At 33.8% G+C, this 14082-nt stretch overlaps 1 protein-coding gene across 5 annotated transcripts in view; it reads right to left on the bottom strand.

The window, feature by feature from the left end:
* Positions 1-14082, bottom strand: part of TBC1D32 (TBC1 domain family member 32) — a 209004-nt gene that overhangs the window by 115997 nt on the left and 78925 nt on the right. For all 5 annotated transcript variants that reach the window (XR_003126426.3, XM_025422883.3, XM_049115029.1 and 2 more), the window contains 2 exons: positions 12242-12360; positions 2812-2928 (listed from right to left, as the gene is read on the bottom strand). Coding sequence is in view for 4 of the 5 variants with exons in the window: in XM_025422883.3 (XP_025278668.1) it covers positions 2812-2928; positions 12242-12360 (236 nt within the window). In the remaining variant the exon portion in view is untranslated. The remainder of the gene's footprint in view (positions 1-2811; positions 2929-12241; positions 12361-14082) is intronic.

The following is a 14082-nucleotide window of genomic DNA, read 5'->3' on the forward strand; positions in this document are numbered from 1 at the left end:
ATGTGTAGTATGAGAGGACCTCATAGAAAGGGTAAAGCATGAAAAATGAGGAGACAGTATCTAACCAAAAGGCACAGTTACATAGCTTCCAGACCCCAGAGAAAGGAAGAAAGTTGTCCAAAGACCCTGAAAGTCTGAGAGTGAAAGGTGACAAGAGAAAAAAAAGGGCAGTGAGAAACAAGGAGAAGCTGTGTGTCATGCAAAGGAGTATGGCTACACATGGAAACAAAGGGAAATCAGCTAAGATTTTAAGTAGAACTACTACATCACGTTTTCATTTCTAAAGGACCACTTTGAGAATTAATCAGTGTGAGGATAAATTACAAGCTGAGACTGTGAGAAAAAAAAAAAGCAGGGTCTCACTGAAGTAATCTAGACAACAAATGAGGGTCTGAGCTAAGGTGATCTTGATAGGAATTTTAAAAAGTAAGCAAGATGTAGCTATTAGGAGACAAAAATCTATACATGGTGATTAATTGCATATACAGAAAGAAAAGTCAACAATGACTTCCAGGTTTCTAGCTCATTCAACTGTGTGGATGATGGTCCCATATGCTGAGACAGGAAAATAGGAGATGGAATTGATTTAAAATAGAAAAAAGGGATCTCTGGGTGGCTCAGCGGTTTGGCGCCTGCCTTTGGCCCAGGGCGCGATCCTGGAGTTCCGGGATTGAGTCCCACGTCGGGCTCCCGACATGGAGCCTGCTTCTCCCTCCTCCTGTATCTCTGTCCCTCCCCTCCATGTATATCATAAATAAATAAATAAATCTTTAAAAATAAAAAATAATAAAATAAAATAGAGAAAAAAACATTATATTCAGTTCTAGAAGTGTAAGACTAAGATGCTCACAAGTGTTCCAGATGTCCACTATCTGGTAGAAATCTGAGTATAGATTTGATAGTCAGGTGAGCAATATAGTTCAGAATTATCAGGATATAACTACAGTTACAGTAATGGATGAGATCAATCTGGAAGACGTAATGGATGAGATCAATCTGGAAGACAGAAGGCAGAGAAGAGTCCACAAAGGAGATCACATAGGAGAGACCACAGGAGCTGGAAGAGAACCAGAACCAGAACCACAGACACAGGAGAGAGTGACATGTTGCAGTGCATCAGCTGTGCCCACTGCTCCAAGGCGGTAAATGCGGTCAGAGGAAGCAGGGGGGTGAGGGGTCCACTGGATTAGGAAATTATGTATTTATCAGTGAGTTTGGGCAGAACAATTTCAGTTTGGTAGTTGAGCAAGAGGCCAGATTAAAGTGGTTTCCAGAGTTGACAGAAGAGAAAAAAATAGAGATTTCAAGTGTAAGTAAAGACTTCCTGAGGGAAGAAAATTTTTTTGGTGATGGGTAGGGAGGGAGGGCCAAAAAAAACCCCAAAACAAAACAAAACAAACCATAGGATGGTAGCTAAAAGAAGATACAGCACGTCAAGGAAGTCGTTTAAGTGTTTTAAGACTAAAAGACCAATCCTTCCCTAAGTAAAAAGATAATCTTTAAATAGGCACTATAGATATCCATGAAAACTTGAAAACAAACATCTAAGCCACTGTTCTAGATTAAATAACCAACTAATTAATATCCATTTCCCATAACTAATTTCAACAAAGGCAATAATTTCAGGAATATTTTTAAAAAACCATTCACTGGACATCTGGTATGTGCTAGATGCTAAGGATGACTAAGATATCCTACTTGCTCTCAGGGACTCACAGCATAGCAGGGGAGACAGACACATAAATGGCTAAACATAAAACTACTTAAGAAATGCCAAGATATAAGTAAGCATAAAGTAAAATTGAAACACTTCAAGGAAGAGAATATAAACCAAAAATTCAACATTAGAAGTACCTATCTTTATATTTCATTCATAAAATTATCAAAATATTTCCAAAGTAGAGAAAGTTTTAGAGAATTACAATGTTTAGAGGGACCTGAGTTGCTCAGTCAGTTAAGCATCTGCCTTAGGCTCAGGTCCTGATCCCAGGGTCCTGGGAAGGAGTCCTGCCTTCAGCTCCCTGCTCAGTGGAGAGCTTGCTTTCTCCTGCCCCTTGTACCCTCCCTCTGCTGGTGTTCTCTCTCACTCTATCTCTCTCAAATAAAAAAAATAAAATCTTTTTAAAAATGTAAATGTTTAGGATTAACAAGAATTAAAAATATTCAAATGGGCAAAACTATAGAAAAAACAGTAACACACAGGACAAAGTGACCAGAAAATAAGAATCATCAAGAGAATTTCACTGTTAATTAAATAATTCTTTATGAATGTGTAAATGCACATTATTTTATGTGTTTAATTCTTAAACTTATCCAAAGGTAAGAAACTAAATATCCTTAAGTGATTAAAACAAGTTACCCATTTGGGAGTATGATTATGGAAAAAGTCTCATATAAATATGTATATACTGCCCTCATGGGGCAATAATATGTAGTTCATTAAAGTATAGGCAGGAAATGAGCTGGACTCCTTGGATATGGTTTAATCCTAATTATCCTAGCCAGTGAAGAAGCAATACTGGTGTAAGTAGTAACATAAACCATCTAAAAATCATTCATATACATATTTCTGTTTATGCCAAGTTTCTTTCCTGATGGGGGAGAACTGACCTTGTATTCCAAGAGGTGCTGTAACTTCTAGGTGACCTGAACCAAAAATCCCATGCACAAATAATTCAGAGCTGATATTCCATGGGTAAATAAATTAGCCTTTGAATACCATTAAATAATGTTCTTTCTGTCAAACTTCATTGTACTATAGATCTCAAGTATCATTTATAAAAGGTAAAGATTAAAAAAAAAATGACTTACAAGAACACATGTTGGGACTTCACGAAGAGAATATTCTGCTTTGTTAGGAAGATCTTGATTGCCCACCAGCTCATAAACAGCAGGATAAGGTAACAAGTTCACCAGTCCTAGAAAAGACTAGGCAGGGGAGAAAGAAAACACTGTCATTTAAATAGTGCATTCTTTTTTAAACCATATCTACAATGTAGTTTTACATCATACTCTAATGAGGGTTAATTTTTTAAAATAAGCCTCATTAACCTACATAAATGTGAAATATATAGATGTTAAATACCAAACAGCTAACATCAACAATAATCTGTGTGCTGACAATGCATAACAATTAGAATATATAGGAGTTGGAAAATGTTTTAAAATGTCTTGTATCTCTTGAAAAATGTGTTTTTGAGAAAAAAAATTAAATGATCCATCTTTCTCATTATTGGTATTGTGTAAGAAATACAAGAGAATAACACTGTGGGGCTCTGAAGCAATAGATAATAAATTCTATATATTCTCTCAGGTGACAGGCTATCTTTATCCCTTAAACTACATTCACTGGAAATCCAACTAACCCAAATATTACCATTCATTTTAAAAAGCCACTGGAAAAAAAAAAAAGCCATAGATTTCCCTATCAACACCAGATCATTTTCTGGTGCAATCTTAACAAGTTAATCTCTCCAGGAAGTTTTTAAGCTCTCACTCTCATTTCATCTTACTAAAAGCAACTTGAACATTTTTTTCTCAGGCACAGTTCACTCTGGATCCCCTGCACAAATGCATGCAGTGGTTACTTATCACTATCAAGCCTAAACTCTTTCAAAGCACTTCTACTAATTAACATCTTTCTTCTCTTCACAGTGTCTAAAGCCTTGTTTTCCATTATTCCTCAGCAGGAAGTCACTACTTCAGTCAATTCAATCTGCCTGTAGTCTCCTTCAAATAACTGCCACATATGCAAACCTTTTTACCCTACCAACATACTCCTGCCTTCCCACTTACTAAGTATCCTGCTTCATAAACTTGCCACATTTTTTTTTCTAGAAGGCTTTCTAATGAACTCTATTCACCCTAGAAATCCTGTATTCTGCTAATACTTGTATAGGTTTCACGTTATTGTGTTAATTGTATTTATTTAAGCTTTCTGCTTATTAACTATTAAGTTTTCTGCTTGTCATTTAAAAAATGTTTTAAGTGGATTAAGAAAATTTCATAATCAAATTAAGAATTCTCACTATAATCAGAACACGATAAAATTTAAAAGTTAATCCAATCTCTCACGTAATAGCTGAAAAAACCAGAGACCAGAGAAGTTAAGTGATTCCGCCAGACACGCAATCAGACGCTTGGCAGCAGAACTAATTGGCATTTTCTTATTTTCAGGCTAAGTTACTCATTACAAATCCCAGTATACTCTTCAGACACTATTTAACAATGTCACCTGTGCTACACAGTCCTTGTTTGAGGACTTGTAAGGTATAGTCTATTTTATCCCCACCTCCACCCTTATTATACCAAATGCAATATTCCTTAACAAGTAACAGTGGTTAGAATGAATATATTTAACAGCTGGTTTTAACAAATGTTGTAGAATGAAAAATGAATTCTTTAAAAGCTTCCATTTCTTCCCATGAATATTCCAAAAGTGAAGATGGAACTTCTACTAAATACTTCTAAGAAGGAACTAATTCACATACTCCCGATTTAAACGTAGTATCATTTGGATAATAGTTATCAGAAAGCAGAATGTCCAAATGTAATAACCTAGTTGCCACTTACTGAATGCTTATCTAAAGAATACTATGCAAGAACTGTTCAAAGAGAAAATAAAAACATCACCAACTGGTATCAAAGAAAGGATGTTTAAGAACTATGTCAATTAATTATACATAAAATGAACAGCAGGGAAACTAGAGAGTTCATGGCCACTTAGGAAGCCACCTAGGAAAAATTCACCAATCATTAAGGTGTTACTACAAAGATAATTAAGATAGGTTTATATTTTTTTTTGTTTTTTTTTTTTTAGGTTTATATTTTTATTATTCATATATTCTCTGAAAAAATAAGATAAGTTAAAAATAAATAGGAAATGCTTTATAATTTAAACATGTAAATATTTAATAAATGTTTAGTATTAACCGAAATTTAGAGAGTTATAAATGAGTCTTTTTTAAAATATCCTTCCCATCTACTGTAGACATGACAGATTACAAAAAAAAACTTTCAATAAATGTTCATCTGGACATCTGACACTGTCTATAAAGGTACTTGGTTTTTACAAATCTGTATCAATACCATACTGAGAGTTTTTATATTATTTCCATGGGTAAACATGAAACCCCCCTACCTCCATCTAAGGAATAAAACGATCTAGAGCACGTAGAATTGTGAAAACTTCTGATACGGTACTTAAGGTAAAAATAATTCAGTAATTATATTGAAACAAAACTAAACAATTTTAAAGAAACTTGAGAAGATTTCAGCAGCTTGTCTCTAGGAGAAAAATCCACTTTTCATATAATAAGCATTTTTAAAAAACATTAGCATACTTTTTATAAAACTGTGATGTCTTAATACTTACATAACTCAAGAAAATGAGTTCCCATAGAAACATAAGATATTGCTAATATCAAACATTAATTATCCTAAACTTTATATGAGCACAAAACATTTTACTTCCATGTCTTGAAGAAAATAAAGTTTTGTAAGGTAATAGTAAGAAAATTAATTAAAGGTCAAATATTTGATATATTTTGAGAATAAAGCATTTTAAAATTAACCAAAATCAAACACTTTCTTATGAATTAAAACTCCTTCAGGTTGATAATGATCATTGATTCACTTATTAATTCAAAATACTTTAACACCAGCTGCTTATCAGCAATTATGCCAGATGCTAAGAATAAAAATATGAATGAGTAAAGAATTGGTCCCTGCCCTCAAGGACTCATACTGTAATATAGGACAAATACACTATTAGAGCATTTAAAATGGTTCTCTAAATGACCTGATGGTATCACACTATGGAGAGGATGGATTGGAGGATGATACTAAGGCAAAGCAGGGGAGGTGAGAGCTATGACTGCAAAGTAGCAGGCAGGTAGACAGGAGATGTGCTATGTTAATGAGTACTACCTTTATCCTCTAGGAAAAAGAACAAGGTTTTTCCGAAATAGTAATGGGAATTTCATTTTACCTTACAGATAGAAAGCTATAAAGGAAAAGGGTTTTGAGAGTAGACAATACTTGGGGTAAAGAAATTAAGATTTGGGGTTCTAAGAATAATATCAATTATACTTAATATACCAAAAATATATTTTTAAGTGTCTAATGCAGAAATCAGAAAGTTATTATAAAAAAAGGAAAGTTTGAGATAAGAAAATCCAACCATTTTAAATTAATTTTACAACTTTCCAGTCTAAGCCTTCCTATTTTTTTTTCTTGCCTTACAGCACTAAGACCTAATACAATGTTAAATTAGTGAGAGTGAATCCATTTTAGGTCCAGTATTTCACCATTAAATATGAGATTCATATTTTTGATGGATAGTATTTATCAGATTGAACAAAATCTGCCAAGTTTTTATATCATAAATTGGCATTAATTTTGGCAAATCATGTGTCCATGTCTACTGAAATCATTATATGAATCTTTATTATTTTGTTAATAAAAAGAATTATAGTCTCATTTCAGACTGAGAAACCAACTTTCTGTTGTTTGGGATAAATCCCACTCAATCATAAAAAATGATAGGTCCGGGGATCCCTGGGTGGCTCAGGGGTTTGGCGCCTGCCTTTGGCCCAGGGCGCGATCTTGGAGTCCCGGGATCGAGTCCCGCATCGGGCTCCCGGCATGGAGCCTGCTTCTCCCCTCCTCCTGTATCTCTGCCTCTCTTTCTCTCTATGTCTATCATAAATAAATCTTAAAAAAAAAAGATAGGTCCTTTAATATATCACTATATACAATTTGAAAATATATTGTTAAATATTTAAGTTTATACTCAGATATATTTGTCTTTTTTTTTTTTTGGTAACAGTTTAGTCTCATCCATATCAATATTACGCTGGCCTCATCACATAAGTTAGTAACTGATTCTTTCACCTCTGTTTGTGAAAAAGCCTGTATGAGATTAGTGGGGGGGGGGGTGAGATTTTATTTATTTATTCATGAGAGACAAAGAGAGAGAGAGAGAGAGAGGCAGAGACACAGGCAGGGGGAGAAGCAGGCTCCCCACAAGAAGCCCAATGAGGGACTCGATCCCGAACCCTGGGATCACGCCCTGAGCCAAAGGCAGATGCTCAACTGCTGAGCCACCCAGGCATCCCCATTGTAGTGGTGTTCTTTCTCCTATAAGAGTTTCATAGAATTCACCAGGGAAACCATGCGGCGCTATGTATTTTGGTAAATGAATTCGATTTCTTGAACAAATACATAGCTATTCAGATTTTCTATTTTATACTGGGTGAGTTTGGGTAAGCATATTTAAGAAGTTTGCCAATTTTATCTTATTTAAATTATAGCATAAAGCTTACAATATTCCTTTATTATTCCTTAATAACTACAGGATCTTCAGTGAAACTCTTCTTTTATTCTTGATTAACTTTGGGTCTCTCATTTTCTTGATCAGTCTAGCAAGGAGCTTATTATTTTTTTAATAATCATTTCCAAGTATCGACTTTTGGTTTGTCACTTTTCTCATTTGTCTTTTTCTCTGTTTCATTGATTTCTGCTCTAATGTTTATTATTTTCTTTCTTCCATGTGCTTTGGGTAGAATTTATTTTTTTTCTAATATCTTAGAGTGAAAACTTGACTCACTGATTTTAGATATTTCTAATATAAATATTATAAATATGCCTCTTAACACTACTTCAGCTACATTTGCAAATTTTCTATTTTATTTTTATTTCCTGCTTTAAAATATTTCCTAATTTCCCTTATAACTTCTTTGAGCTGTGTGTTTATTTAGATGTGTATTTCCAAATATTTGGGCTTTTATAGTTTCTAGCTTATGATACTTAAATTCACTGTAGTCACAGAACATAATTTGTATTATTCCAATTATTTTAAATTTATGTAGACTTAACACTCTAACTCAGCAAGTCTCTTGGTAAGCATGCTAAGTACTCTTGAAAAGAATATGTGTTCTGCAGTCACTGAATATAGTATTCTATAAAGAACAATTAGATCAAGTGATAACTAGTGATATTGGTATCATGTGCCTGAGAACAGCCAGAAAGATGTTACATCAATTGCTGAAAGAGGAATGTTAACATCTTCAACTGTTACATTTGCCTATTTCTTCCTTAAGTTATTTTAATACTTCATATATTTTTAATCTCATTTCTAGGATCATAACTAATTTATCATTATTATATCTTCCTGATACATTTACATATTATGTTCAAATGTTTCTTAATCTGACATTATTTTATTTTCTCTCTCTCTCTGACATTAAATAAGGCTACTGCAGTTTCCTAATATATATTTTTCCTCTTTTTTTATTCACTGACTTTCAATTTATTAGTGTCTTTTTCATTAAAGTGAATTTCTTAGAAATAATATATATTTGGGTCTTATTCTGAAAATCTGCATTTTAATTATTTAGTCTCTTACATGTAATGCAGTTATTGATTAGCACTACTATTTTACTATTTGGCTTTTTTCCCCACCCCTCTTCTGTTCCCTTACTCTTCCCTCTCTGTATTTTGGGGTTATTTTTAGATTTTTATTCTAGTTCTATCTTTTTGCATCTTATTTAGTGGTTTTTCCAGGTCAGCTGTCCAATAGGACTCTCTGTGGTGTTGGAAATGTTTTATTATTTGAACTATGCAACAATCACTAACTACATGTGGCTACTGAACACTTAAGATATGATTAAATGGACCTGAGGGACTGAATTTTTAATTTTGGTTTTAAGTAGGTTTATATAGCCACATGGCTATAAATAAATATAAATATCTGTAAAAGCTATAAATAAATATAGCCATATTGTCTATCATATTCTAAAACACAGCTATGAGAAATAAGAGGAGGCTGGACTGGATATAAATTTAGTGTACCTCACTATATACTGAGGCCACATTATTGTTTTCTATAATTTAAAAGACAGTAAAATTAAATCCCAAAAGTAAAATTAAATCCCAAGTCATTACAGAGCAATATTTAGAACTGTAAGCTGGACAATAAGAATGTTTGCTATGAGTTATTTCTAGATAATTCAGTTCATAGTTTAGAAGAATACACATTTTTTAACAGAAATTAACCATTAGTTTATACAGACATTTCTAATTCAAAGCCAAAGAAGTTAAATAAAATCCCAACTTTAAAATAAAAATATTTTCTACGGATTAAAAATTATTATTGTTCTACTTAATGTAAAATTTAAGAATCTTGAAACCACATAGATCTGCATACCATTATATATTTGCTTACCCTGTGTAGTAGACCTGTCATGTATATTACCCCTAAGTATAAAATAAATCCCACTATATGTCATAGTTTTCTTTTAAAGAGTCTTGGGAAGCCCAGGTGGCTCAGCGATTTAGCGCTGCCTTCAGCCCAGAGTCTGATCCTGGAGACCCGGAATCAAGTCCCACGTCAGGCTCCCTGCATGGAGCCTGCTTCTCCCTCTGGCTGTGTCTCTGCCTTTCTTTCTCTGTGTCTCTCATGAATAAATAAAATCTTTAAATAAATAAAGAGTCTTACGTATTTACAAGACATTAAGAGAAAAACAGGGTTTTCTTAAAGATTTTATTTATTTATTTATTTATTTATTTATTTATTTATTTATTTATTTAAGAGAGAGAGACAGAGCACATGAGCACTCCTGAGCAAGGGGTAAGGGCAAAGGGATAGCGAGACACAGAATCTCAAGCAGTATCTGCACTAAGCACAAGCCTAACACAAGGCTCAATTTCATATACCTGAGATCATGACCTGAGCTGAAATCAAGAGCTGGACGCTTAACAGACTGAGCCACCTAGGTACCCCAACAGACTTTTATACTCACTCACCTCTTGCAATTTCTTTTCAGTCTGAAAATCCAAATACCCATCTGGTATCATTGTCCTTCAACCTGAAGAAATTCCCTTAGTGTTAAATAAAATGCAGGTCTGCTGTAAAATATTTTCTTAGACTTTAAGGTTTATTGCACTTTTATCTTTGGTTATTTTTGCTAGATACAGAATTCTAGGTTGACTGGGCTTTCCCCTTTTGGCACACAAAAGATGTTCTATTCTCTTCTGGCCTCCATAGTTTCCAATGAGACATCAGCAAACTTTTCTGCTGTTCCCCTGTATGTGTGATTTTATATGGCTTCTTTCATGATTCTTTTCTTTATCTTTAGGTTTCAGCAGTTTTTATGTCTACAATGAGCTTTGCTGCAGTTTCCTTTGTATTTGCATTCTTTGCATAGTCTTCTTTGAGATTCACTAAGTTTCTTCATCTATAAATTTACATTTTCCAAGATATTTGGAAATTTAGCTTTTGTTCAATATCTTTCTGTCCCATTCTCTTTCTCTTCTATTTCTGATATACTAATTGAACATATTAAAGCTTTTGATAAAGGTCTCACAAATCATAGAGGTACTCTCTAGTTTTTCTCTCTGCTCTTCAGATTATATAATTTCTACTGATCTATCTCAAGTTCATGACTTGTTGTTCTGTCATATTTAAATATTCTGTTAAGCTCATCTAGAAAATTATTTCAGATAAAGTGTTTAGTTCTAGAATTTCTATCTAGTTCTTTTATGCGGTTTCTATTTCTCTACTACAACTTCCAACTTGTTCATTCATTACAAGCATATTTTCCTTTGCATTCTAGTTATAAAAACTCCTTCAAAATTCTTATAGATTATTCCAATTTCATCATTTCAATCTCATCTAATAGTTGCCTTTTTCTGTTCAAATCACATCTTATTCTTCATATGTCTAGTAATTATGGATTATGTCCAATATATTGTAAAAGATATCATCCCCAATGCTGACTTTAATAGCTAACATGTCAAATTCAAACTCTAAACTCTGACCTCTGTGGTAAAGAGCATCTGACATTTGTTCAGTCCAAGTTCAGGGGAGGGTCTTATATTGGCATAGTGTACACAAAGAGTTTAAGTGTCCCCTAAGTACATCTTTTCAGAGATCTTCTTCCATCTTCCAGCTCCTGGGTAGCCCTGAAACTTTTCTGCTTTTTCAATGTTGTTAGAGTATGGGTATTTGTCTGTGGAGCACCAACTGGTACTTGCCCTCAGGCAAAAGTCTGTTAAATCCAGAATCTCAAGCAATACCAATCTTCGTATGCATTACTGACTCCCTTCCATTTTTTGGTCTCTTTTTAGCCATTCCAGTGTTTTTAACAAGTTGGTTTTATAAGTGTTTTTCCAGAGTTTGTGTTTTTTACTGGAGGGAACTAGTCTACCATCATAAAAAAGCAGAATTTCATTTTTTTAAGATTTTATAACATCCTTTGAAACTATCCAAGGCTGCCATAAAGCCAAAGTCAGGAATCACTGTATCATTTAACTTTAGTGAAATTTGGGAAATATGTCAAATACATAAAAGCCACTGAGTTATAATAAAGTACTTAAAGAAGTACTTCGGAATTTTTCTTTCTTTGGCACATTACTCTAAATGATAGCATCTTATCTCTGCCCACTGCTCCTCAAATAATCCTGATAACTTTTTTTTTAAAGATTTTATTTATTTATTCATAGAGACAGAGAGAGAGGCAGAGACACAGGCAGAGGGAGAAGCAGCCATCATACAGAGAGCCTGATGTGGGACTCGATCCAGGGTCTCCAGGATCACGCCCTGGGCTGCAGGTGGCGCTAAACCGCTGCGCCACTGGAGCTGCCCATCCTGATAATTTTATACTAAATTTAAATCCAAGGGCAAAAAGCTTCTATATATATATATTTTTTTTTTTTTCCCCACTTTGGTCCCCTGGCTTTTGATTTAGAGTTTTGGCGGGGGGAGGGATGTTTTTTCATAGTAAGTCTACTGTGTGTTACTCTATATTAAGAGAAAAATTACAGTAAAAGTATTGTGAAAGGAAAATATTCTTGCAAAATGCAATTCTCATGGAACACTGGTAGTGCTGGCCACTTGTTTTGGAAAAATAAAAAATGTAGAAATGAAATAAAGGAGAGAAGAGAAACTTAGGAAAAGCTGCTGGTTGCAACTATATACAGATAAAGTCTGGATGAAGTAATTTTTTTTTTATTTTATTTATTTATTTTTAAGATTTTATTTCTTTATTCATGAGAGACACAGAGTGAGAGGCAAGAGACATAGGCAGAGGGAGAAGCAGGATCCCCATAGGGAGCACAATGTGGGACTTGATCCAGGATCCCAGGATCATGCCCTGATCCAAAGACAGACGCTCAACTGCTGAGCCACCCAGGCGCCCCTGCATGAATTTCTGAGAGAGATACTCAAATCATTCCTTACCTTCTGACAGCTCCGGTCAATAGGATCCACTGGAGTAGATCTGGGATGAGTTACTCTAACATCATCTCTTCCACATTCCAGATTGGCCCATAGTTCAGTTATAAGTGCATTAATAAATCCTAAGGAGAATTATTTTACATCATATTTACAGTATACTTTTTCTGGAGATTATGGAAGAGACATAATTATCCCTCTGACAAAATTAGTCCACAGTGACAAAAGACACATACTTATTATATCTTGTGTAAGAAATAACCTCTAACCTTGATAGAAATTATATCTCCTGTGGTTCATTATTCCTTCATGATACCTCCCTGTCATAAAACTGTATGATTAAATTCTAAGACACTATTTCCCTGGAGAACTGAATTCTGAGTCTTAGTATTTATCCCCTGGCCAACAACTTCTGAGTATGTTTTTCTGGAAAAAAAAAAAAAAAAGTTTACATTTTACTCTGCAAATGGGCCAACAATGAAAGGCAGCTGAAAGGTGGTATATATGTGCATGCATGTGTGTGCTTGTGTGTGTGTGCATGTGTAGGAGATATCAGGAAGGAGGGTATGCACTTAAAGACTGTGTGTTCCTTATTCTAATATAACTTTTTTTATAATTCTTAAGACAATTCATTTCACACAACTTTTGGCTCAATACAGTTTAAATTCTCGTGAGTCAGATACTATATATCTAAATGAAAATGATTATTAAGGCTGACCATTATATTCTTTTATGAAGATTCAAATTACATTTTTAAAAAAGTATAAAACAGAACATCTAATCATAAAATCAGTAAGTTCATAATAACAGTAGAGCAGAAAGGTTTCTCTGGTGTAAGAGAAAAAATGCAGGCTTTGAAATCAAGAATATCAGGGTTAAAATTATAAACCTGCCAGCTCAGTAGTTATATGTCCTTATACAAATCCCTTGACTTCTTAGAGCACCAGTTCCCCCTTTTGAAAACTGAAATAGTACTATATTCAAGGGTTGCCATGAAGTATAAATGGGATGATATATGTAAAGTTACTAATACAGTACCCTAAGATATCATAGGAACTCAAGCAGTGTTGGTCTTCCTTCCATTGTCTATAAAAATATTGCATTTAATCCTCTCATGAGAAACTTGATACTATGAGGCTTTGAAGTTTAATGACTTGACCAACAAGTAAATCTGAGATTAAATCTAATCTCCAAATGCTTCCAATAATGTGCCCCTGAGTATGGCAATGTTAGATTTTATGCTAAAAAGAAAAAAAATAAGTGGTTCAGTTTAGGACAACTTCTGCTAAAGAAACATGTTTCATAATACAAGTACTCAAAATTAGTTTAGCCAAAAGGTTTTAAGATTCATTATAGTAAAATATTTTCATTAAAGAGAGAATCAGTCTTGATCAGTGAAGTTACAATTCATCAACCCTAAGCTTTGAAAAACATAACCATAGCGTCTCTATTAGAGGTATGCTTTGTCTCCGGTTCAGGGTTTAGATAACCTTAAGATATATTAAGTTAGCAATGTTTAAACTTCTTAAAAATCTAATCCATAGTAGATAATACACGCTGACTGCAAAGACAGTGGTCAAAGCTAAGTGGTGAGAAGAAAGCATTCAAAAAGCAAAAGAGGAAGAAGAGAAATAAGGAAATGGTATGTATGTGTGTATAGTAACTATTGGGGTTGTAAATCTTGAAGTATATTCAGGTCACTAAAACTGAGCATTAAGAAATCCTGTAAGATTCAAAAAAATAAAAAAAAAAAAAAGAAAAAGAAAAAGAAATCCTAAAAGATTGAACTGTACTTAGAGGGTATCTTTTTGATTTATAAGATGAAGACAACTCCCTAAAGCATCACG

The sequence above is a fragment of the Canis lupus genome, chromosome 1, assembly GCF_003254725.2.
Source record: "Canis lupus dingo isolate Sandy chromosome 1, ASM325472v2, whole genome shotgun sequence".
Taxonomy (NCBI): domain Eukaryota; kingdom Metazoa; phylum Chordata; class Mammalia; order Carnivora; family Canidae; genus Canis; species Canis lupus.